The following is a 27,118-nucleotide window of genomic DNA, read 5'->3' as shown; positions in this document are numbered from 1 at the left end:
GAAGCATGAGAGATCATCTCACGCAGGACTTGGATGAAAGGAGAGGTTGATAATATATGGGAGGTGGTACTGTAGCAAGTGTATGCATGAACTGTGGCACCCTATAACCTTATACGGTCACCACAATAAAGAATGGCAGACTTATATGATACCCAGAAGAGCTGTTTTCCAGCAGCAGAGCTTAGTAGAATGTAGACCAAAATAGTATATGATGGCTTTTGCTATTTCTACCTAGCAAAAACCACTGGAGAAATCTGTGGACTTACTAGTGGTATCCTTACTTAAATTAAATAAAGGTATTTCTACCATCTATAAAAACAGTTTGGGATGGGGATTTATTTAACAGCTGTAGCTTCCTGTGGTCAGTTTACAGGCTGCATAATAGAGTACCTCCCAAATTTAATCTCTGACTTAATTTCATACATTTCAGTGGATTTTAACCAAAGGATAGGCACCCCACAGTTAGACCCACCCAGGTATCTGCAAGGTATTTCAGTCTCTTACAACGAATCAGAGTTTTACAAACTGCAACTACAGTAGAACTTCAGAGTTATGAACACCTCAGGAATGGAGGTTGGTCATAACTCTGAAATGTTTGTAACTCTGAACAAAACATTATGGTGGTTCTTTCAAAAGTTTACAACTGAACACTGACTCAATAGAGCTTTGAAACTGTACTATGCAGAAGGAAAATACTGATTTCCCTTTATTATAGTAGTTTACATTACAGTACTATACTGTATTTGCTTTTTGTGTGTCTGTTTAGTTGCGGGTTTTTTTGGTCTATGCTGCTGCCTGATTGCGTACTTTCAGTTCCAAATGAAATGTGTGGTTAACTGGTCAGTTCGTAACTCTGAGGTTCTACCGTAATGGTGTTGAAATGCAAAGCATGCACTGGAAAGCATCTTCCACAATAGAAGCATATCACTTCCTTTTTAGTAGGTTTTGTTTTTGTAAATGTGTTAGACATTCCTTTTAGCTTTCAGTTACATCAGACATTGGTATTAGATGACACATAATATTCTTTCCTCTTAAGCCCCAATTCTATGCTTATTTACAAAATTACTTTCTGCTGGCATTGTTAAACCTACATCTGACTACATATACTATCTACTGCTACCTCTCTTGTTATCCCTGGTATAGCCCCACACATGCACACTGATGAAGTTTCATTCATTCAAAATATGCTTTTTGCCATCTCTACTGTCAGATTGCAATTACATGTGTTGGAGACAGATGTTTCTTGGCACTCTCTGAGGGTCCTACTGCTCTAGTGTCCCAAATGAAGCATAGTCAGGCCAGTTCAGCACTTAACTGGGAAACATCCAAGGAAAACCCAAGCCATGTATAGGAGCAGTACCAAAGCATGTTTTGAGGGGCTGGGAGGGGTGCACTGCTGACGGTATAGGGCCTGTTTGCAAACTATATTTATTTCCTGACAATTAGGGCTAACCCAGACATTTTGTTTCTTGCTATATTTCCCTTTATATATTAAGAATAATTTGGTAGGCGTTGGGGGGCGGGGTTTAAAAAGGGAAGAGCATAGTAGTGAATTTGGTATTGTGCGTCTCTTGGACTATCCAGATAATGGTGATAGAAGCCACAAACCCCATATAGAACTTTAAACAAAGGCATTCCCAAGCTCTAGAGTGTCAAATTAGCTTTGTGAAGAAATTAGAGCGAGGTCAATGTATTGAGGTGTATCTGAAATCCCCAGAGCCAGCCAGCTAGAGCAAACACCTAAGGTTCTGGCTTGATTCTGCAGTCCTAGATCTTGAAGTCTTTGCATCATGAGGTTAGGATCGTGCAACGAGTGAGTCTAGGAGACCCAGAGGAAATCAAGGGTTGTGCTAGAACCTTTTCAGCTGTAAGAGCAAAAGAAGCTGAACAGGTCACATGGTCAACTTTAACTTGAATCCAGTAAACTCTGCTGGATGACACTACAGATAAGATCCTTGAGAGAAGTATGCGTATACCTTGACATATACTCAGTATAGCTGAGTAGTGGAGAATAGAAAGAATGGCGTGGTAGCAATAAACCTAGCTCAATCTTTTCTTCACCTAAAAGGAACTGAAATCATCTGTGTTTAACATACCATGTGCAAGAGAGGCAGCCTTTGCTGCAGCGTTGCCTACTAAGCTAGTGGACGTGTATTGGTTGTTTCATAAGTCATCAGCTCTATCTTCCTCTTTTGGTACCATTTCTCCATTTTGTTAATCAGCAACAAGTGAATGGCAAGTAAGGGAGGAGATATGATAACAAAAATAGTGGGGAAAGGAGATGGACCCCTCCATCCCCCAGTGGAAATCTATATTGCATTCAGACACAATCAATGGCAAAGCATAGCTTGAGAATGAACAGCAGCACTAAAGGCCAAATTCTGATACCTACCATCTTTTTTCTGCAATGCTGTATCATAAATTAATATCTGCTTTCAGTGAACAGCATCGGTTAAGCCTTCAGTCCAGAAAACGACTGCAAGATACCATGGAGAGAGAAGATATTATTGATATTAACAGATGTAATTACACTGGGTCAGACAGGCACACTGCCGCAACCAAGGCATAGCATCTTCATCAGGAAAAGGTGAATACAAGTACACCTGGATATATGGTTAATGGAGACCTAGGGCACAGGTATAAGCAATATTTTCTGACCCTTGCTCAGTTGGATGGCAGCTTAGGAGAGTGTGTTGGAATAGAAGCTGAAGCTCTCGGAGACGGTTTTAGAGTCACTGCGGGAGGAGCCATTGGATGTCATATCCACGGACAGGCGCTTAATTTTGTTGCTCTCTTCAATGTCTTCCTCAGTGTTGCCGGTGACGGAGGATACAGTTGTTTCCATCCGGCTGACCTTGTACATGCTGCTCTGGGTCTGGAGGTACCTGGCTGACTTCATTTCCAGCCCTTCGTATTTCCTAGCATTGATGAAAGGACACCACCGGAAAGCGTGCTTAAAGCCAATGCGGAATCTGAGAAGACAGCCAAGTGCAGGGATGTTAGGCCTAGCACGTGCTGAGCTGGTTACAGAACGTTTTCAATGCAATCCATAGGAGGAGACACCTGACCCAACATATGCATTGATGCAGGAAGTGTGACCAGCTCTCAAACCTTAATACCCCTATGGTCCAGTATTCTGTTCACTAGACCATGCTGCCTCATTCTGTTCCCAGCTCTGCTGCTGACTTACCATGTGATCTTTAAGTCACTTCCCTTCTGTGTCTCAGTTTATCCTTCTGTAAAGTGGGCATTGGGATATCAGAGAACCCTAGAAATGTCAGGTTGGAAGGGCCCTCGAGAGGTCATCCAGTCCATACCCCCTGCACTGAGGCACTTTGAAGTAAACCTAGACCATCCTGGACAGGTGTTTATCCAACCTGTTCTTAAAAGTGGCCTTTCTTATATAGGCTCCTATTACCCCACCACCCCGTCCCAATTTTTCACATTTGCTTCTAGTCACCCTAAGCCCCTTGCTTCTTGCCCTACCTTCAGTGGACATGGAGAACAATTGATCACTGTCCTTTTTACAACAGCCCTTAGCGTATTAACAGCACACAAAACCTTAAATTAGAGTGAATAAATGAAGACTCAGCACAGCACTTCTGAAAGGTTGCCGACCCCTGTTCTAAGATGTACAAGTGCCTAGCCAGTTATTCCCCACTTTGTAGTTTTCTATCCATTGGAAAAGCACTTTGAGATCTTTTGGATGCCAAGTGCTACATAAGAACTAGGTATTATCATACAACACCTTTTAATCCAGGATCTAAAAGCTCTTATTAAGTATTCTTCATTTTGGTGCTTAATAAATAAATATTCCAGTGAATCAAACAATCCATACTATGCTCCTATCTCCAGTAGAAGAACAGAGACAGAGACATCAAACTTCCCCCAGCATCACAACACCAGTTAGTGGCAAAGCTGAGAACAGTGTCTTGTGTTGTGATCCCTAATCCACCCCATTGTAACCACTGGACTGCACTGCCAACTGTCAATCCACCATCACTGTCTCGCTATTGTACTTGGTAAAAGAGAGAGGCATGCAAAACTCTTTTGCAGTTGGGGCGTATAAATGACAAATTTATTCAGAACTAGTTCTGATTTACCCAGTCCCTCTTCGCATTCCAAGTTCTTATTTCCAAGGGTAGAGCACTTGATGGCCTTTACACATCTGTTTACGTAACAATACTGATTAAGGGCTTTACCAATGTTTGATGTGTTTCTCGCCAAGTTTAGATTGCAAACTCTTGGGAGCCTGAAGTGTGCCGTACTCAATTTGCATGAATCTATAACATTATATACAAGTTTAACATTGGATCAAATCCTGAAAACCTGACTCCGTCCAAATACCAACTTGAGCCATAGGAATTTGACCGACTAGGCTAGGGGTTGGCAACCTTTCAGAAGTGCTGTGCTGTATCTTCATTTATTCACTCTAATTTAAGGATTCGTGTGCCAGTAATACATTTTAACGTTTTTAGAAGGTCTCTTTCTATAAGTCTATAACATATAACTAAGCTATTGTTGTATGTAAAGTAAATAAGATTTTTAAAATGTTTAAGAAGCTTCATTTAAAATTAAATTAAAATGCAGAGCCCTCCAGACTGGTAGCCAGGACCCAGGCAGTGTGAGTGCCACTGAAAATCAGCTTGCACGCCACCTTCGGCACACGTGCCATAGGTTGCTTACCCCTGGACTAGACACTTCAGGATTGGCCCAGTTTTAAATTCTTGTATTTGCTAGAACAGTAACAATTTTATTTAAATGCACTTACATGTGTCTCTATATAAAGCAGGGATTATAGCTATGGGGGGAGGGTAGGATCAGTATAATCTATTAACCCAGAGACTGCCACTCATGCCATGGTGATGGGTCCCTTTACAAATACAGACCCAGACGGGCAGCAAGAGGGTCTCTGGGCATGGATTAGAGCCTGCTGATATTTGTTGGTATTTTTGCAAAATGTTTCAAAACTGGATTGCTTTGTTTTGATATTTCAGGAATTAAGATTTGCCTAAAGATTGTTTGACAGGAAAATATTTCATTTTGAATGTTGGGTTTGCCCCCTTTAACTTTTCTTCCTCCTTCTTGCCCCTGGAAAAGTAGGGGATAAGGAAGAGAGAGTGAGGAACAGCCAAGCACCTTTTCACCCCCATGGAGAAAAATGAAAAGCGTTTCCTTTTAAAGGAAAAGCAAATTGTCAAAATGAGAATTTATTTCATGCTGAATTTTTTCATTTAAGAAAATACAAGCTGACAGTTATTAAAGCGATTTGATTATGCCCCCCTCTTTTTTTTTTTTACTGAATAAAGATTTGGATACACCCCAGCTCTAGCAGGGATTTTCATCTTGGTAAGATGGGGAGCAGCGTTATTCTCCACTAGACTGTACTATTGGATCCTAGAGGAACTATTACAAATGCATATGCTGGTGAGTCTGATCTACAGTCTCTGCTGTAGCCCTGTTGACAAGGGAAAACTGTGCTGGGAAGAGCTTGGAGTTTTTATTTGATTTTGGCTGCCTAAAGCCTTTGAAAATGTAATGCCTGATTATTCAGAGATGCTCAATATCTGCAGTTCCCATTGACTTCCGATGAAGATGTAGGTGCTCAGTACTTGGGAAAATCAGCCTTTTAATTTAAGAAACTGTGGTAGGGAGAAGCCCTGGTGTAGCTGTTAATTTGGTACACTCCGGCTGTAGGAAAACCTAAACAATTTTCTGAGTAATTTGAACAGCCACCCCTGATATGTTAGCTCCCTGCTAAACTGCAACTCACCACCATGTCTAGGGTCCTCTTCTGTAGGTGAACCATCCCCACACCTTCCCTTTATTGCACTCAGTCAGTAGCCAAGCTCATAACTCACCTGTCGTTGAGGCAGCAGTAGATGATTGGGTTATACATGGTGGAGCTCATGGCCAGCCACATGACTGCTAAGTAGACCTGCTGGATAAACTTCTGCTGGTACCAATCGGGGTTAAAAAAACGCAAGAGGAAGTAGATGTGGTAGGGCAGCCAGCAGACAGCGAATGTGCATACCACAACGATCATCATCTTCACCACCTGTACGAGAGTGACCCCTGGTTATAGCAGAAGTTTACACTGTACCCTTTGAGCAAAGCATATCTAATAGAACAGAAGCCACCATGAGAAGAATGGTGGGGTGGCCATCCTCAGAAGAGAAGTTCTCTGTTTATCCAAAGGAAAATAGGCAAGGCAAACATGTGCTTCAACTCTGCCCTGGAAGGGACTGCTTCAAGGAGTAAGTAGTGGTCTTCTCCTTCATTCAACCCTTGGTCTTTCTATTGTGATTTTCAACCAGGGAAGCCAATTATTTTTGTTGTGAGAATGGTGGGGGTTTTGGATACATGTCTTTAGGAAATGGATTGAACCCAAACATATTGGGTGGCAGATGACAGAACAAGAAGCAATCGTCTCAAGTTGCAGTGGGGGACGTCTAGGTTGGATATTAGGAAACACCGTTTCACTAGGAGGGTGGTGAAGCACTGGAATGGATTTCCTAGGAAGGTGGTGGAATCTCCTTCCTTAGAGGTTTTTAAGGTCAGGCTTGACAAAGCCCTGGCTGGGCTGATTTAGTTGGTGTTGGTCCTGCTTTGAGCAGGGGGTTTGACTGGATGACCTCCTGAGGTCTCTTCCAATCCTAATATACTATGATTCTATGATTTCCTCCCTTCCTCTTTGCCCTATATTAATGACTTTTGGCTACTGCTGTCTGGGACTGGATTTGAAATGATGGCTCTGTCCCGAGCATGATCCCATTATCAGTTATCTGAGCCATCCAGTGTCTCCAAAATATAACACACACCTTAATTTCAGTTTGGTATCAGAACACTCAGCGCCACATTGTTAAAAATGTACCTCTCCTTTTTGGCACCTGAGTTTTTGGGTATCCAGCTGGCATCTGGTTGGACCTGATTTTTCAAAGGCACTGAGCAACTGCAGCTCTCATTGATTTAATCTGTGCTTGAAAGTCTCAACCCTTTTAAAAATCAAGACTCTGGATGTCAAGTTGTACACCCCCAAAAAAAGGCATCCAGGGTTGGTGGCCACTGTTGAAAAGTTTGGTCACTATGTATATGTTACATTCCATTTAAAGAATGGCTGAGAGAGAATAAATAACCATAGACCCAAGTTTGTTCAATCGTCTTTGCACACCCACTCCCCAATTATTCTGCCATGAGGTCGGAAAGCTGCTTACCTTTCGCTTGGCAGACACTTGCTCGTGGTAGCGGTCAGAAGAATCGCCAGGTATCTCACTAGCCCAGAGAGTGATACCAACCACCGTGTAGGCACATCCTATCACCAGGAGCGGCAGGAGGTAGATCAGCACAGTCACGCAGAAATGATACCTGAAAGTTTGTCATGGTAAAATGCTGTTGAGCACACAGAAAAACATTCAGGATATTTGGGGTCTGATTCTCTGATGTGCTGAGCACCAGCAGTTCTCACTGACATCAACAGGATTTGTGAGTGCTCAATACAGTTGGAAAGTCTGGCCATTGGATTTCAGCAAAGCATTCGGCACCCTCGTGAAAACATTACATGAAAAATGTTAAGGCTGGGTGTAGTGTAGCACCCGGGTCACTGAGATAATTGAGTGACCGAGAAGTTTGCAGGCTTAACTGGAATCAGTTAACCTACTGTGATAGGGATTGTTGACATTTGTGGGGCACTGATTAGGCTAATGAGATATTTAGCCCTATAAGGGGCAAATCAAATTGGCAGGAACAGGAAGTAAAGGGGGAGCTCAGAGAGTCAGTTGGGTATTGTAGAAAAAGCTCGGCGCCATGCTTCTCCTGACACATCCCTGTACTGTGTTTTGCAGTGCCTGGAATCTGAAGGTTAAAGGTAGATATAGGGAAAAGGAACAGACTGTGTGTATGTTGTGAGGCTCAAATGGGCCAGGCAATGTGATGCACTGGGTAGCTGAGGGAGTGCTCTGTGACAGCCTAGTTTAAACTACGTGTTAGTTTGCTTCTTCCACCTGTTGGATCTTTTCATACACCTTGAAGGCTGGGCTTTTCCAAACAGCTTGAGAGAATTAGGCCTCCAATTCCCACTAAAATCCAATGCCCTTTTAACAATCCTGGACACACATTCTTTGGGATGGAGGCTGTCTCTTTACTTAATTTCTGTGCTTGGGGCCACTAGATGTGAGCAGTCTACAGATCAGTTTAGTCTCCAGAGTCCAGTCAATTTCTGTTCTCAGCTGCAGCTAATCTCAAGACCTCCTGAAGTCTATTATTGTTGGGGCATCCTCTTGAGCTGTGATTTTTTTTTTTAAGGCAGTGAATCATGAGCTGTTTCTAGAGCTGACACTGCTTCATGTCGTCATCATTTATTGAAGAGAGATTCTATTATCCCATACAAATAAAGGGCTTCACACCCCAGCCGGCTATCAATCAGGCCATGTCCATCCCTGATAGGAACACAGGCAGAGCCAGCCTGAATAAGCAGCTGTCCAGAAAGGAGATCTCCAGCCCCCGTACATGCTGTTATTCTTGCTGTCAAAATGTTACAAGTGGCATCCATGCAAACATTTGAGTGAACTCACAAGCAGAACTGGAATGTTGCTGCCTGTCTTCAGTTCCCCACGGAAGCAATGCCACGTTCCATGCTGAACTGAGTTGCTGTGTTTTAGTTGTGACTGACATTAGAATCTTTCCAAGAAAAAGGAAAGAATGCACTTTACAAACTGTGTTCTAACTGGACAGGGCACTTCCTTCCCTAGAATGCAGAATCCTACTTGTCTTTGCACCTTCCTCCATATAACATCTTCTTGAAACCCCATTCTCTAATCCAGTCTACCAGAGCTCCCCTTCACTCCCACCGGTAATTCTGGTATTTCAAAATCTGTTTTCGTCCCAAATCGGAACAAAGTCAAAAATCTCTTCTTTTTTTTTGTGCAAAATATTCCAAAAGGTTTTGCATTGACTGACCAACACATTTCATTGTGATGTTTATAATTTATAAAAGTCAAAATATAATGTACCATAATTCAAAACAAAACATTTCATTGACTTCCCACAAAAATGTTGATAAAATGATGCATTCCCATGAAACATTTTGGTTGTGTGGAATCAGCATTTTCCAACAGAAAACTGTTTCATTGGAAAAAAATTTGACCAGCTCTACCTCTTACAAAAAGCCTGTAAAGCCCATTCCTCACCCAGCCTTCCCTACACAGAGGTTTAGCTAATCCACAGATGACCTCAAAACACTGTACATTCCAAATCTGAAAGAAGTTTTTAAAACATGGCCCCAGGCTTTGATTTATTCTCTTCTACATCCCTTTATCAACTGAGACTGGAAGAAGTACACCATTGAGAATTCACCTACGTAGGGGGCACTGAGCTAGTTATCAAGTCACTTGAAACAGAATGTGATGGTTTCTTTAGGCCAAGCTTGGTATAAAGAGAAATAAACATGGAGCTAAAAGAGAACTCCATGTAGAGATAGGGTGTAACATTATTCTTTGTGTTACAGCAGCAACCAACATTGGTACTTCATTGTGCTCGATGCTGTACATACACATAGTAAGATGCAGCCCTGGTCCTGAAGAGCTTACAATCTAAATACCCATCAGGGAGAAAGGAAGACTTATCCCCATTTTACAGGTAGGAAACTGAGATATAGAGATACTAAGTAACTTACTCAAGGCTACATAAGAGCCAGGAACTGAATCCATGTTTCCTGAACTTCAGTCCAGTGCCTTGGCCACAAGATCATGCTTCCTCTATAGGACACTGAGGAAAATTCAACTGGCTTTTTTTTTTTTTAAACTTGTGTTAGTAATCTGTAACCATCCATTTCCTGATTGCTGTGTATCCCCAAACTCTGGGGAAATTCAGATCTGTACTTTGCTGCTTGAGGTGAAATTTTCAGAAGTGCCTATGCTAATTAGGAGCCTGTGGTATACTGAGGACTGTGTTGGAACTACAAGCTTTAAAGGCAGAGAGTTTTCCTGTTCCTGCTTGAAGGCTCGGGGGCTCTGTAGGGAAGCATGCATTTATCAAAGGCAGTCTTCAGAAAAGCCAGCCTCAAGTAAGACTGGGTTAGTTGTGGCTCTCTGTTTTAAGGAGTAGCCTGCTTTGTGTCTCTGTTTTGGGGTTCTTCTGTGTTTGGGTTCTGAATTCCAAGAAATAAAGGAGTGTTATGTTGGAACCTTCCAGCAATAATCTTTTTTTATCTAACTTCCCTGTGTGTATGCCATGAACATAAGAGAGCTCTTATGCCCCATTTTCAAAAATTACTTTGGAAAATTTTGTTTCTAGTTCCTCTTCTAGTTTACAGTTGATGCAAGATGCTTCTTCCCACAAGAGTTTTCCAAATGCTCTGCTGTATTTACAATGGTTGTAGTTTCCTGCCTTCTAAGTTTACATTGTTCCTCTCATGCCTTCAAGGGCAAAATCATATATTTGGACAGCAAAGATATTTGGAATCCAAAAATCAAAACCAATGGCGGCTCCCTGGAAGCTGTTGCCCAGTTCAAGCATTTCTCCAGGATCTATTGCCTTGTTTACATTGTCTGACCCTGATCTTGGACGGTGCAATGGGACTTCAGCTTTTGGAAACCAGATATTGCATTAGCTCTTGTCACTTGCTGTGTTTGGTATCTAAACATGACCTGATGATTACCAAGTGCATTACAAGTATTAAATCTCAGCACTGCTCTCAAGTAGCATTGGTTATGTTAGATCCGTTATACAACTGGAAACGGACACCAGGAAGGATTAAGGATAAATTCCTCACTCAGGTGTGTGTGATTTCCATTGGGTGTTAGTGGGAGCCATGCACAGGTATCCATGGGTATGGTTTGGGTCTGTGAGTTGCCTTCAAGTCTCACCATACAGCAATCTTTTGGCAAAGCTAACAGAGCCAGAAGTGCCCACTCCCACTCTTACTCTAACCACTAAAAGACACAGAGCCCTTGGTTCAGTTATTGGATGCATGTCAGGAGAAAATCTATTGAAGTCCAACTGGTTGTTTTAAAAGTCAGTTTAAAAATCAGGCCCGTTGGGGCAAGTAACGATCTCGAATACAATGGTAAAAAGCCAGAGCTGTTAGTCACTCTGGTTTAATGCCTGGCTGGAAGGCACTCAGATACAGCGGCGATGAGCACTGTCTAAGTACCTGTATAGAATGGAATAGAGTAACTCTATTTCCAGGAGTAAATTTAATCAAGGGGAAGATTTTGCACAGTGCCTAGATGGTGCGGGAGTGGAAGTCCCATTGAAAGTCAATGAGATTTAGGCTCTTCTGAAACCTACAGCAGGGTAATTCAGGGGATTTGGGCCTATTCCAGGTTGATAAATGTAATGTGGGTTTTTTTTAAGCTATAAACTTAACCACTCCATCTAAAAACAAAGAGACGTTCCTCTGACTGCCCTTTCACTCAAGCTTTGTCTAAAAGCATCAGATTTTTCCTGAGGGTACAGAAATGGCAACATAAAATGATGTCATCTACAGAATGGTGTATTTCTATGATCGTTATTGCTTCAAAGGACTTCCAGCATCCCCTTTCCCCCATATATTAGCAATTCCGGAAGGCAATAGATCAGGAAAGCAAAGCTAGAAGCACCCTCTAGTGGCTGAAGACTAATCATTACAGGTCTGCACTGTGATCACAGCCCTGTGCAAATAAAAATTTATTTTGTACAAGATTGCAACTCTTTAAAAAAAAAAAAAAATTTTTTTTTAAAAACCACCTCTGTTGCAAAACATATGAAGACATTGGCCTGCCTCCCTCAGTTACAAATCCAGTGGGCAATTCAAAGTGCCCCAGCAAAATTATAAGTAAAATAAATAAAGCCATGAGCTCACTTGATGGCAGTTCAGTGGCTGATGTGACATGAGTTGGATGTCTCTGCCCAGTTTATACTTTGGGGGTCCTGATCAAGTTCTTAATGGGTGAGGAGCTGTGTCACAAAGGCCACCTTTCTCACTGCATGTCTAAGGAGGCACATGGATCAGCTGGGAAAAATGGGGAAAGCTTGTAATGATACATGTGCATTAGTCTCGGGGGGGGGGGTCAATCGAGTATCTGCTGCCAGGAGCAACTGACTTGAAGAATTAATGATGAGGGATGTGGTGCAGTGTACAGGGGAGTTGGTGCTGTACACGTAGGCCCAAATCCTCAAAGATAATTTATGCTCCTAACTTCCACTGATGTCAATGTAAGATGGGAGCCTGAATACCTCTGAGGATCTGGGCCGTGCTGTGCATGGATAAGTTTAGGGATCTGCATCTTGCTTAATACAAAAGGAGAATACATGGACAGCCGGCCTAATCCAATTCTCACACCAGTTGGACTATACGGGCTACTTTCTGATTTACGTCAGTTTAGGAGGAGAGGTTTGGGTCCACTGTGGATGCAGGCTGCAGGGAGGCCAGCAGAGCAGCTGGGGAGCATGACCATGTCACGCTGTATGGTGTGATGAGACAGCAGCTTTAAGGAAGCTGCATTTTAGGTCTTCCCTGCCCCTCGAGGGTATTGCTGCACAACCCTAACAAGGGGAGAAGGGGACAAGCAGAGAGTTTTTGTGAAGGTCTGTGATTAGAGAATACAGCAAAGAAGAGCCAGACTGCAGTGGAAAGAGGTGTCTATCACCAGAGTCTCTGTCTCAGAGGAATGGAGTGAAGAGAGGAATAAAAAAGGAAAAGCATGGTCTAGTCTTTAGCTCAAGAACTCTTGGGTTTAATCCCCAGCTCTGATCCTGATCCAGTGCACATCCTTGGCCTCCAAAGGCACTATGTTCAATGAGTGTCTCAGGTTTTGTGTGCTTGACGTGGCCGCCTGGGCCTGATTCAAAGATACTGAGCAACGGCAGCTCCCGTCTTTAAAAATCAGGCATAAAGTCTCTCAAGTTGGACACCCACAATCCACAGCCACTTCTTAAATTGTTGGTCTTCCCCTCTTTGTGCCTCAGTTTATCCTTCGGGAAAACAGATAGCAATGCCTGGGATGCAGACAAGCCTCAAGTCTAATAAACCATCATCCAGCAGCTCAAAGCTGGGAGGTGCTCCAATAGGCAGAGCTTTGATTTGGTCCATTATAGAGACAGGAGCCAGCTCTAAATCTGCGATCAGGGCTCAGATTCTGAACTCACTCAGAGTTGGGGATAGTTCAGATCAGAGTTTTGATTCGGGCATCACTGGGACATTGTGTGACTTAATTAGCATGTAGGAAGCACTCAGCTATAGGGCCTTTCATCTGATAATCTCCACAGGAAGCACCATTACAATGACATACAGCAGAACACTGACTCCCCACTCAATAGGAAATGCCATAAAACAAGGCACTATGAGTAGTCCGGGGTATGAATGGCAGCTCGTGTAGTTGGACTCCCCAGCTGTACAGTAGCTAGCTCACTAAAGTCAGAAGTGGGGCTGCTTTAGCACCGGCTTCAGTACCAGCTGCCCTAGCAAGTATGTACCTAGAGGAGACAGATGGCTTGTGCGGCCCACATTACAGTGTCTTCACTGCTATTTTTAGCAAGCTAGCTGTTGAATAGTTAGCAAAGGTACATCTACACCACCTGCTATTTGCACCCCTGGCTACAGTGTAGACTTATTTCAGGGTAAGGGACACCCATGATCTGGGTGTTCCAAAACCCCAGACTGTCAGAAGTTGGGACCGGACAACAGAGAAAGGATTGCTCTGTTTTGTTCATTCCCCTAGAAGCAGTTGGCTCCAGCCACTGTCGGAAGATGCAGTACAGCCGTTCTTGTGTTACGAAGGGAAATATTCCAACAGTTGAGCAGTGAATAGTTAAAGAGGTGAGTCATCATTAGAAGAACCATAGCGTACCTGGCAAAAACAGAAATAAACACAGTCTCTGCCAGGGCCAGTTCCAGGCACCAGCTTATCAAGCAGGTGCTTGAGGCGGCAACTCTGAAGGGGGCGGCACTTTCAGGCATTCAGCGGCAATTCGGCGGAGGGTCCCTCACTCCCGCTTGGAGCAAAGGACCTCCCGCTGAATTGCCGCAGATCGCAATCGCGGCTTTTTTTTTTTTTTTTTTTTTTGGCTGCTTGGGGCGGCAAAACCCCTGGAGCTGGCCCTGGTCTCTGCACCAGAGGCCTGAGTCTAAAAGAGACATTACGGTAGTTGGTTTTTTTTCTAAATCAGAAAAGCCAGTGGAGTTGAGAGGCTGGGAGATGTGGTTACATGTCTGAGATTGGTACATCTTGGTAGTGTCAAGCAGAAAGCTGTACTGGTAATTAACTAGGAATTCCCATCTCTTTGGGTTGAGTGTGATCCCATGAATACTGTTCCAGATAGCCCAGGGTGTAATTTGTTGACAGGCTCAGACGTGTTTTTTAATGTGGGATTCTAGAAAAATATGTAATTAAACGTAGAATGAATTGGAAGAGAAAAATCTGCTTGCTTGCCAGCTGCAAACTAGTGAAGCGGTGGGATGTTATTAAACCTGGCACCCTGTCACCATGGCTCTGTGTGAGATTTATAACTCAGCCTTGGCTCTTAACAGCGCATTAAAAAATGGGTGAGAAAAGAAAGTGATCTGTACCCTGCTTGGGTCACTGGATGCCAAGAATGGCTTTGCAGGACTTTTTTAATGATGATTTTCTTAAGTGAAATGCCTTTAAATGGAATCAATGAAAACTAGGATAACTCTGTTAGCAACCAGTGGCATCAGAGGCTAGTCCTGGCCTGTGACCTTTCATATCCCAGAGTCAGGTCAGATGATTGGGGTCAAGGGATAGACTTCGATCTCTTCTCAGCACTATTATCACACATTTATTGCAATAACTAACTTGGTTGCTGCCTACTAGTAATTGTCTTTGTGCTCAAAACTGAATAGCAAACCAGTTTGTATACTCTCACAGGCGCATCTGTGTCTTGTCTGTGACTCTTTATCCATCCATCTGTATTTATAAAGTATCTGTCACTGAGGTATCTAAGCGCAGAGAAATGCTCTTTATGCCATAAATACTGCCTGGGATCTAAGCTCAAATATTACAAAGAGAAATGGGAATCAGCCTGTTAGAAGAAGAGCAGGAGGACCCAGAGGCAGATTGAGTAGACGGGCTTCTTTATTGCAGAATTTGCTCCCTCGACCCAATTGTCGAGTAAGCACTGAGTTAATTACATCACACTTCTTTATTGTAAATGTAAATACCCACATTTACTACAACACCCCCAAAACACTTATTCGATAATACGAACGCCCATATAATGAATATTAATAGCTATATACTGAATTTCATTATACCGCCCGTTTACAACATTAAACATGTTATACAGAAATTTTTACCGTGAAGCTACATTTCTTTGCAGTAAATGTAGTCACATTCCCTTAATCAGCAGTTCACAGGAAAGGGAGGAAGGGGCCATGATCCCAAGCTCATCTTTGCAGCTGGGAAAAGAAGGGAGGGGGAGATAACACTTCTTTACTCAAAGGATATTCTTTAAACAATCACATTCCTTATGCGGCTGCAATGCTTATCTATCCTTAACAAGCAGAAAGGAAGGGAAAAGAATGGCTGTGTGCCCGTGCCTTTCTCCCTACTACACGGTGCTTGCCTGTGCCTCACTTTCTAATACCATGATAGCGGTCACCCAGAGTAGGTTTTAACTTAACTCTAACATATCCCAACAAAGCTGTACAGAGTCTGGTTAAAATTCTGCTCTCATATCCCTAGCTAACAGTGATCAAACCCTGTCGGGGTTGCACAAACTGGGCTCTCAGGGTTGATACCACGCCAAGCCCTGCTGTATTGCTTGAAGGTTGGGGTTTTGGTCTTCCTCTCACAGAGCACTGGAGTGGTGAAACAGCCTACTCCTACCAAAGCAGCTGCTGTACTTGGGGCAATGGCGTAGACACTCCCTAGACCTTTGTTCTGTAGCTAAAAATAGGTCAGGCTAGCCAGCAGTCCACACTGGATAAAATGCCCCATAATGTATAGAGTATGGATGCTAGAGAATGCTAGTGCTTTGTGGGCTCTAAGATTACATCTGGCTGGAAACAGGAATTTCTGTTCTGAGGGAAATTCTGACTGTCATAACCTAGTCCCAGATTTGGACCTTAGCGTCCAAAATATGGGGGTTAGCATGAAAACCTCCAAGCTTAGTTACCAGCTTGGACCTGGTAAAGCTGCCACCACCCAAAAAATTAGAGTGTTTTGGGGCACTCTGGTCCCCCCAAACCTTCCCTGGGGACTCCAAGACCCAAATCCCTTGAGTCTCACAACAAAGGGAAATAAACCTTTTCCCTTCCCCCCTCCAGGTGTTCCTGGAGAGACACACAGAAGCAAGCTCTGTGAATCTAAACAGAGGGATTCCACCCTCTCTATTTCCAGTCCTGGAAACAGAAGTACTTCCTTCTTCACCCAGAGGGTATGCAAAGTCAGACTAGTAAATCTAACACGCACAGATTTCCCCCTGACTTCTTCCTCCCACCAATTCCCTGGTGGGCTGCAGACTCAATTCCCTGGAATTCCCTACTAAAGAAAAACTCCAACAGGTCTTAAAAGAAAGCTTTATATAAAAAAGAAAGAAAAAATACATAAAAATGGTCTCTCTGTATTAAGGTGACAAATACAGGGTCAATTGCTTAAAAGAAATATGAATAAACAGCCTTATTCAAAAAGAATACAATTCAAAGCACTCCAGCAACTACACACATGTAACTACAAAAAAACAAACCTATCTTTTTGTACTTACAACTGGGAAACAGAAGATTGGAAAGCAGGAAATAGAGAAATCCTTCCCATAGCCGAGAGGGACAGATACAAGACCAGAACAAAGGACCCACACACAAACTTCCCTCCACCCAGATCTGAAAAAGTCTTGTTTCCTGATTGGTCCTCTGGTCAGGTGTTTCAGGTTACTTCTTTTCAGGTGAAAGAGACATTAACCCTTAGCTATCTGTTTATGACACTGACACTTAATTTTTTTCCTTTCCAAATTGGAACAAAAGCCAGAATTCTAAAATTTCCCCCAAAACAATAATTCAGGACTATTTTTATTCAGGATAATCAAATCACCTTGTTTCAAAGATGTCAAAACATGTAGTTTTAACTTGATCATTTTAATACAGTCTGGTTTGACTTTTCCATTCAATTAAAATACTAAATACAGTATATTTAAATCAGTATGTTATGATATTCAAACTGAAATGCACTGAAACATTACAGTTGAAACAAAAGGTTTTTACTTGATTAAAACCTTTTGACATTATCAAAATGAGACAGTCAAAATGATTAATTTTAGATTTTTTTCCCCATTGAAAATCTTGTTGAAATTGACATGAAATGTTCTGATTTTGATTAAACTGCATATTTGGCAGACCACTGTTAAGCTATTTTTTTGTTTAGCAGCTCCAGCCCTACCGCAGATCTTCCTGAATTGAGGAAGGAGCTGTTATGGCTCTCAGCTGTTGTCCCAATCTCCCAAGGCTGAGGGAAGTGTCTCCCCCACCCACTCCTCGAAGACACTAGGAGAAATGGCATGTGTGAGGCATATAATCTGTATCCAGTTGAGACTTGTTTTATGAATTGTACCTGTGGAGCAATTATGGGGGTGAGGGTAGGATATGGGGGAGGAAGGGAATTGCTGGGTCCTGGTGGGAACCTAGGGCTGTGAAAACTACATCGACCAGTGTTTGCAAGTCTAAGTTGGCCACAAGGTAAATCAGAGCCTGACTCCATCCTGGCTTCTCGTGGGTTTATGGTTCTGCTTTCAGAGGTTTATTATTCTTAATCATAGCTGATAGTTGGCTCTTCCTGTGTGCTCAGGTCTCGTGTTTGAGAGAGAGCAAGATATAGTCGAGCCCTGGCTTGCCTATCCTAGAGCAGAAAGTTACCCTGAGAATTAGCCTTGTAGCACAGCGAGCTCTGCCAGTAAAATCCCAGCATTTGAGAAGAGCTTGGAATTGAATGAGAAACATTCTTCAAGTCTCATGAATTATCATCTCCCTTCCTAGAGCAACAGCCTGCAACGGAACCTCTCTGTGTCACAGCCTCAGACACCCACGCTGGAAGTTTTCTGTTGCGGCTTTGAGCCTGGATTTCAGAAAGTGAGGGAACATTGCAGATAGAGGCAGGCTGTTCCTAGCATCACAGGCACAGCTGCTGTGAGCTCCAAGGTGAAGTAGGAATTGCCCAGCATCTAGATTCATGGGGCCCTTTCTGGGACAGACTAGGGCCTGAATAAGAGGCACTGAGCTTCTGTGGTTTCCCCTGGAAGCGGAGGTACTTAGCACCTTCGTGCAGGACCAGGTTAACTCTCTTGTGGGCCTAGGGCTATTAGATTTTTCGGGGCCCTCCAGGGGTTGGAGTGGGCTCAGGGCTGGGTCAGGGGATTGGGATGTGAGAGACAGTGCAGGGTGCAGGCTCTGGCCAGGAGGCACTTACCTCGGGTGACTCCTGGGCTGTGGCACAGCAGGACTAAGGCAGGATCCCTGCCTGCCCTGGTTATGTGCTGGTCTGCTCCCCGAGGTGGCCGACGTGCCCACAGGCACTGCCCCCACAGCTCCCGTTGGCCACGGTTCCTGGCCAATGGGAGTTGTGGAGCTGGCGCTGGGGTCGGGGGCAGTGTGCAGAAATTCCCTGAATGCCCCAAAGGGGCACATTGGTGACCTGACACTTATAGATCCAAGCCCGGGGAGGGGAGGATGCTGAGGTTTGGGGACTGGTGTCCGTCCTGCGGTGTGGAGACTTGCCATGGGCCAGATGAAAAGAAGCAGTGGGCTGCATCCGTCCTGCGGGGCCCCCCTTAGCCCGAGGTGTTGGGCTGCAACCCCTAAAGCCCCTGCATTAATCCAGACTTGCCTTCGTGGTGATGTTCTGTTCTTCCCCCCAAGTAATTGCTAGACAGTTCTGAGGAACTAATGGAGCCATAGGAACTAATGGAGCCATCTTCAACATGGGCTCGATCCTAAGTTCTTCCCTTCAGCTTCAGAATCAGGCACTTTAAAGGCTGTGGTTCAGCAAAGTACTTCAGCAGGTGTTTAAGGGCGTTACTGAACTGGGGCCTTTGTCAGTAGCTAGCCAGGCAATCCAAAGAACCATTAGGATACCGGAAAGAGGCCCAGTATTAAATATAAGAACAGAATTCCCTCTTTCTTTCACTCCCCTATTCTCTGCATCCTCCTCCCTCCCCAGCTTCAATCCCTTCTCATTGTGCTAAATTACAGAAAATACCTTCCTTAGCAGGTAAATACAATCTCTGTTGCTGGTATCGTACAAATGCACCCACTGCTCCTTTGAACCAGTGTCTGACATCACGTGGAGTTTGATGTGATTCAAAGATTTGTCCCCTTGGTAAGCAGTACTGTGCTGAAGATGTCTGGTTATCTCAGTTAGTGAAATCGCAGGTGTTAGGAAGAGGCCTGTGTTTGACTGTCCACACCACTGGTCTTGGGCAAGCATTGAGCTTGGACTTTCAGCACAGCCTTCTACCACTTCAGCTAAAGGAATAACTCCATTAGCCAACAGTAGGCCTTGATCCTCCTTGTGGACCTGCCACCAGAGGGGGATGTGACATGCACTTTACAAGCAAGTGTCGATTAGATTTCTCTTCTGGTAAGACAAACAGGGATTGTCATTTCCTTATGTAACCACATCGAGGTTGGTCTCTACTACATCCAAGTGCATCACTGTTATAATTTGTATGATGCTCATTTTGGGTCCATCATTCACAGCAATTGGAATGTACAGCGTGTGTATTTCCTAGCAGTGGGACAACTTCAAACTCATTGGGAAGTTGGATTTGTGCATGAGGCTGAAACTCCAGATGCTTGTCTGGAATTTATCTGATAATCTGGAGCTTTCAAAATTGGACTGGAAGTAAGATAACAGGCTTTTTTGCAAGATTTCCAGCTCTTCTGCTAGTCAAGGCAGAATTCTTGCAAGGAGACCATTTCTTGGAATATTTCCAAATCCCAACTAGTTCCAAGAAGAACAGAAACGGTGGAGAAGGAAAAAAACTTCACTGAACTTTTTCAAACCTGATTCTGTTCAGATGTTTGGATGAAGACGCAGTTTGGTCATTTTATCAGAATTGTTTACCTCCTTCTTAGTAACGTGGAGCCTGATCCTGAGATGCCCCCAAACCCTGCAACTTCCACTGAAGTGGGGAAAGGTATATGACAGAGACACAAGATTCAAATGCACCTCAAAACCAATGATACACTTAAGATATATGAAGATATTTGCATCCTCTGGACATACGACTTAAACTCCCTCAGAAATTTCCACCGCAATGTCAAGAGCCATCACTCCTCCATTAAACTCTCTTTCTAAGAACTCCCAACAGTAGCATCAACTCCCTGGACACCACAATCAGCTTCAGCAGTGGAACCCTACAGACAACCATATACAAGAAACCCACAGATCACCACACTTACCTTCATAGATCCGGTATCCACCCCAAACACGCCATGAAATCTGTTATCTATGGCCAGGATCTCCGGTATGACAAAATGTGCTCCAAGGAGAAAGTCCAGAATATACACCTTAACACACTCAAAACAGCCTTCACCAGACAAGGGCACTCCATCAGAGAAGTAGATTGCATCATGGAACAGGCCATCTAAATACTCAGAGAGAATCTGCTTTAATACAGCCCTAGTTTAATGCACATCCCTAATTGTCACTCGCTGCCCCACACTGGAACCCAAACAAGGTTTCATCAAACTACAACCACTCTGAAAGAAATCTTTCCTGAACCCCTTCTTCTGGCCTTCAAACAACCGCCCCCCATCAGCCTCTCCAAGTTCATCCTCAGAAGCCAGCTCCCCACAAACCAAGACCCACCAACTCAAAGTGGCACCAGCCCCTGCCAGAACAACCGATGTAAAACCTGCAGCTCCACTGCTACAATGATCAACACCCCCCACAACACACCTTTCGAGATCCATGGGTCCTTCACATGCCTATCACAACATGTGGTGCACCTCATCCAGTATGCTAAACACCTCAATAACCAGTGATGAGCTGCCAAAATCTTAACAACCAGTTCACTGCCGGGTCTTCGGTGGCACTTTGGTGGCGGGTCCTTCAGTGCCACTGAAGACCCGGAGCGAGTGAAGGACCTGCCACCGAATTGCCACCAAAGACTCAGAGCACTGCCCGGTGAGTAAAAGCCCCAAGTGGTTTTTTTTGCATATTTTTTTTTAAGTCATCCCTGCCAGGGCCCTGTCTAAACTGTTTGAATCAGGCCCCGCACTTTCTAAAGCTGACCCTGCACATCGGGGTTGAAAAATTGTATTGAGGGCTGGATAGGCAAGGCTGTGCCTCCCAAAAAAACCTGTCCCCCCCATCTGACCCCTACCCACGTCCTGCCCCCGACTGCCACCTCAGAACCCGCAACCCATCAACCCCCCCCTGCTCCTTGTCCCCTGACCATCCCTTCCTAAGACTCCACACACTAACTGCCCCCCAGGACCTCAGCCCCTAGCCAATTCACCCCACTCCCTGTCCCCTGATTGGCCCGACCCCATCCATCAGCACCCCAACAGACCCCAGAACTTCCATGCCTACCCAACTCCCCCTATTCCCCATCCCCTGACTGCCCCCCCCCCCCAGAACCTCTGCCCCCTCCAACCACTCCCTGCCCCTTATCCAACCCCTTCTCCCAGCCCTGGCCAGGCCCCCTTACCATGCTGCTCAGAGCAACATGTATGGATGCCATGCGGCCCGCTGGAGCTCGCAAACCCACCCCCTTACCATGCCGCTCAAAGGGCAGGAGCTGCGGAGCTGCCCAGGAGTGGTCCAGAGCACTGGCGCTGATGGTGCGACATGCTGAGGCTCTGCGAGGGCGGGAGGGGCCGGAGGAGCCTCCCCACCCGGGAGCTCAGGCGGGCTGGACAGGACGGTCTCACGGGCTGAAGTTTGTCTGCTCCTTTAACGACCAGTTCTAAACTGGCCTCTAAATTTAAAAACCAGTTCGCATGAACTGGTGCGAACCAGCTTCAGCTCACCACTGCCAATAACTATGTGGGTGAAACCAGACAATCGCTACACTCTCTAATGAACTTGCTCAGGAAAATGATAAAAGTCAAAAATACCCTATCTCCTGTGGGGGATCTCTTTTCACAAAGAGGTCAGCTACAAAGTCATCATTCAGTTCCCATCCTCAAAGGAAACATGCAGAACACTTTCAAAAGATGAGCCTAGGAGCTTAAGTAAATAACTTTATTAAGACCATGATTTATAGTGTCTAGCAAAGACACTGGATTTATGGCTTCTTATAACAATCTGTTACCCTCTGGCTACACTTCACCTTGAATGAAATATGCTCTAACTACTTATGCTAAACTATCTCTTCTACCTTGTATTTAGCTGTAACTCTCAGCGTACCTTTCCCAGACCTAAAGAGGAGCTCTGTGTAGCTTGGCAGTTTGTCTCTCACACCACTGGTTCAATAAAAGAGATCACCTCACCCACTTTGTCCCACAAGATTCATAAGGCAGTCTGGGGCAAGCTAGGAAGAGTGGGCCATGTTATCGACTAAGGGCCTGTCATGGTATAATTCCCCACTCTGAACCTTAGCGTCCAAAGAATGGGGTACCAGCATGAATTCCTCTAAGCTCAATTATCGGCTTAGTACTTGTAGCGCTGCCACCAACCAGGAATTCCAGTGCCTGGTACACTCCAGTCCCCCCCAAAACCTTGCCCGGGGACCCCCAAGACCCAGTCCCTCTGGATCTTAACACAAGGAAAGTAAACCCTTTCCCTCACTGTTGCCTCTCCCAGACTTCCCCTCCCTGGGTTACCCTGGAAGATCACTGTGATTCAAACTCCTTGAATCTTAAAACAGAGAGGAAAATTCACCTTCCCCCCTCCTTCTCTCTCCCCCTCCCAGGACTCTCCCTGAGAGAGAAAGTAATCCTAACACAGAGAGAAAATTAACCTTTCTCTCCCCCTTCCCTCCTTTCTCCCCACCAATTCCCTGGTGGATCCAGACCCAGTCCCCTGGGATCTCACCAGAATAAAAAAACAATCAGGTTCTTAAACAAGAAAAGCTTTTAATTAAAGAAAGAAAAACCAGTAAAAATTATCTTTGTAAATTTAAGATGGAATATGTTACAGGGTCCTTCAGCTATAGACACTGGGAATACCCTCCCAGCCTAAGTACAAAGTAAAATCCTTTCAACAAAATACAAATTTGAACTCCTTCCAGCCAAATACACATTTGCAAATAAAGAAAACAAACATAAGCCTAACTCGCCTTATCACCTAGTACTAACTATTTTGAATCTATAAGAACCTGTATCAGGGAGATTGGAGAGAAACCTGGTTGCACGTCTGGTCACTCTCAGAACCCAGAGAGAACAACAACTAAAAACTAACAGCACACACAAAAACTTCCCTCCCTCAAGATTTGAAAGTATCCTGTCCCCTGATTGGTCCTCTGGTTAGGTGACAGCCAGGCTCACTGAACTTGTTAACTCTACAGGCAAAAGAGACATGAAGTACTCCTGTTCTATTAACCCTTAACTATCTGTTTATGACAGGGCCTGATTTTCAAAAGGATTTAGGTATCTAAACATGGAGATAGGGTACATAATGAGATTTTCAAAAGCACTTAATTGGGACTGTTTGTGGAATAAGATGCCATTCAACTTGGTTTCAGAGTTTGGCTCATGGAGAGTAGTTTCGAAGTTCTTTGTTTCCAATCACGTAGAGCAATCAGTGTGGCCTAACACAACACATAGGATGGGCTGGTGTTTTGCTTGAGCAGAATTTATCAAGAAAGTGATTGCTCCATTACGTTTATTATGAAGCTCCAAACTTTTGGAGCTGATCCAACAGGCTTAGCTGAGCTGGAAATTTTATCCAGTGTCCCAGTAAGCATTCATCCAAACTACAGCAGCAGAGATAGCTGTTCTCTTTGAAATACTTACTCTGTCGAGCTTCTGAAGAATTCTGCCACGTTTCAGCTCTTTATGGAAAGCCTATCAAGAATACACTTTGCCCTACGCAGAGGAAAAGAGAGGCATGGAAACAAATGCCTCTCAAACCTTGTACCATATAAGAAGGAACTGGTTCCAAACAACTGGGAAGCAGTAGAATTCTGTTGGCTCAGCCATGTCTTGGGGCCAGATTCTCCGTGCTTGTCAATTGATGCAGCTATTTACCTCAGTGGAGTGACACTAATTTACATCAGCTGAGCAGCTAGTGAACTGGTACAGGTGCCTGACAAGGTTGGCCTGGCGAATATTTGAAAATGGACAGCTTGGCTGGATAACACAGATGGATCTGTGTTCTTCTGGCGCTCTTATAGCTGTGTCATAAACAGATAAGAAAAGTTAATAGCACAGAAGTACTTTATATCTCTTTGACTGTAAAGGGTTAACAAGTTCAGTAAGCCTGGCTGTCACCTGACCAGAGGACCAATCAGAGGACAGGATACTTTCAAATCTTGAGGGAGGGAAGTTTTTGTGCTGTGCTGTTAGTTTTGGTTGTTGTTCACTCTTGGGGGCTCAGAGGGATCAGACGTGCAACCAGGTTTCTCTCCAATTTCCCTGATACAGGTTCTTATAGATTCAAAATAGTGAGTACTAGGTAGATAAAGCGAGTTAGGCTTATGTTTGTTTTCTTTATTTGCAAATGTGTATTTGGCTGGAAGAAGTTCAAATGTGTATTTGGTTGGAAGGAGTTCAAATTGGTATTTTGCTGAAAAGATTTTAATTTGTACTTGTATACTTAGGCTGGGAGGGTGTTCCCAGTGTCTATAGCTGAAAGACCCTGTACCTATTCCATTTTTTTTAAATTTACAAAGATAATTTTTACTGTTTTTTCTTTCTTTAATTAAAAGCTTTTCTTGTTTAAGAACCTAATTGTTTTTTTTATTCTGGTGAGACCCCAGGACACTGGGTCTGGATTCACCAGGGAATTGGCGGGGAGAAAGGAGGGAAGAGGGAGAGAAAGGCTGATTTCTCTCTGTGCCAGGATTACTTTCTCTCTCAGGCCTGGTCCACACTACAGCGTTAAATCAATTTAAACAGCGTTAAATCGATTTAACACTGTACCCGTCCACACTACAAGGCATTTAAAATCGATTTTAAGGGGTCTTAAAATCGATTTCTGTACTCCTGATCAACGAGAGGAGTAACCGTAAAATCGATATTACTATATCGATTTAGGGTTAGTGTGGACGGAAATCGAAGTTATTGGTCCCATTCTTTTCAGAGTGCACCGCTCCGGAAATCGATGGTAGCCTGGGACCATGGACGCACACCACCGAAGTAATGTGCCCTAGTGTGGACGCGTAAAATCGATTTTATAAAACCTGTTTTATAAAATCGGTTTTATTAATTTCGATTTTACTCTGTAGTGTGGACGTGGCCTCACAGAGAGTCTGGGAGGGGGAAAGAGAAGGAGGGAGGAAGGTGAATTGTCCTCTCTGTTTTGTGATTCAAGGAGTTTGAATCACACAGTGATCTTCCAGGGTAACCCAGGGAGGGGAAGCCTGGGAGAGGCAACGGTGGGGGAAAGGGTTGACTTTCCTTGTGTTAAGATCCAGAGGGTCTGGGTCTTGGGGGTCCCCCAGCAAGGTTTTGTGGGGACCAGAGTGTACCAGGCACTGGAATTCCTGGTTGGTGGCAGCGCTACAGGTTCTAAGCTGGTAACTGAGCTTAGAGGAATTCATGCTGGTACCCCATCTTTTGGACGCTAAGGTTCAGAGTGGGGAATTATACCATGACAAGCTGACAGGGGCTATTGAATCTTTTCTGGCTGATCACCTTTGTTTTTAATATACCATGTGGCCTGTTCCTCCATGGCATTGCAGAGGAGTAAGTCATTTACACCCGTGTCAGGAGGGTGTTTAAATCAACTACTCTGCCATAGAGGCCCTGTTGCTGTGTCTGTGCAAGTGGCTGCTGTGTTTTATGCAGCTTGCTGTCAAGTCTGCGTGGCAGACACTCTTAATGGATCATGATTGCAGTCTGTAATCATCCAAGTTCCATACCAGTGTGGTTAATTTCAGTGCCAGATGTTATCCTGTAGGTTCAGAATGACTGTGTGTGTTTTACAGAACAGAAAATTGTGTGATTGAATAAAAGCTCAAAGCAGTGAGCAAACTTCCCAACAGCATGAATTATACGTAGCATTATTATTCCTAAACACATCTTTGTTGCAGAGGTTAAACAAACCTCAGGTGCCATGCCATGATGGCATCAGAATCTCAGCATCACAGCAAACAACTAAAGGTAAGAAATGAGTAAAGGTTTTAAGCAGTTTCTTATGTTTTTACGTGGGAGCCAAATCTCCTGATGAGAGATGCAGCATGCGCTCTGTGTGGATGTTCTGAAGTGGAATACAACCCTGATTTTCTGGAGGTGTGGAGCAGTGGCACCCAGGCGCTTTGGGGTGGGGGCAGGGCAGAATTTGGGGTTTAGGAAATAGAGGGGATCTGAGTTGCAAGGCCACAATTTGTACCCTAGATTCCCCCTTCCAAGTAACATAAGTTTTGCTGACATAAGTGGTAGTGAAGACATGGCCTGACTCTCTGTTTAGAAAAGTCCCCAGACAGTCAACACAGGCTTGCTTACAATGCAAAGAGACACCAGTGTCAAGTATTTTGCTCTCATTGCCCAGCCTCAGGAGCTACATAAAGTAATTAATACAGCATGGAGGAAGATGGTTTCATGAACTCAGCAGTGCATTCTGTTCTCCAACTGTCACTCATCTATTACTTACAGGTTAGGACATTAATGTCAGTAGAAGCGAATTTTAATTGTCATTAGAAATGTAATGCAATTAGATCTTACTAATTACAGTGGCCTAGATATTCATGGAGACTGAACAGTGCAGTTCAAGCCTCCACAACGTCAGCTTATTTTTCCTTCTTGTACTTTTCTATGGGGGGAAAATTCAAGCCATCATATTTCAGACCTCACAGCTGGGAACGATGTTTGGTTTAAAATAAACAGTGACTGCATTAGCCTGCTGGTACCTTTTCTCATCTTCATTCTCACCTTTTGATTTACTGATGCCAAAGGCCTTTGAACATATCAGTGAGGTGCAGCCAATATTTTAAGGAGCTCCCACCCACGGGCTCTCCCATAATCCAGGAAGCAGGTGATGCTACTTGAAAGACAAAGTATGGAGCAACCACTAATTGCTCCATG

General features: G+C 44.1%; 1 protein-coding gene across 1 annotated transcript in view; it reads right to left on the bottom strand.

Moving 5' to 3' along the window:
- Positions 1-790: 790 nt before the first annotated feature.
- Positions 791-27,118, bottom strand: part of TACR1 (tachykinin receptor 1) — a 93,289-nt gene continuing 66,961 nt past the window's right edge. Inside the window, exons 3-5 of the mRNA XM_030551931.1 lie at positions 7,215-7,365; positions 5,862-6,058; positions 791-2,972 (exon numbers count right to left, since the gene is read on the bottom strand). Coding sequence (XP_030407791.1) covers positions 2,681-2,972; positions 5,862-6,058; positions 7,215-7,365 — 640 coding nt within the window. The 3' untranslated portion in view covers positions 791-2,680. The remainder of the gene's footprint in view (positions 2,973-5,861; positions 6,059-7,214; positions 7,366-27,118) is intronic.

This window comes from Gopherus evgoodei, chromosome 2, assembly GCF_007399415.2.
Source record: "Gopherus evgoodei ecotype Sinaloan lineage chromosome 2, rGopEvg1_v1.p, whole genome shotgun sequence".
Taxonomy (NCBI): domain Eukaryota; kingdom Metazoa; phylum Chordata; order Testudines; family Testudinidae; genus Gopherus; species Gopherus evgoodei.
The sequence above is the reverse complement of the archived record's forward strand: the minus strand, read 5'-3'. Positions and strand labels throughout refer to the sequence as shown.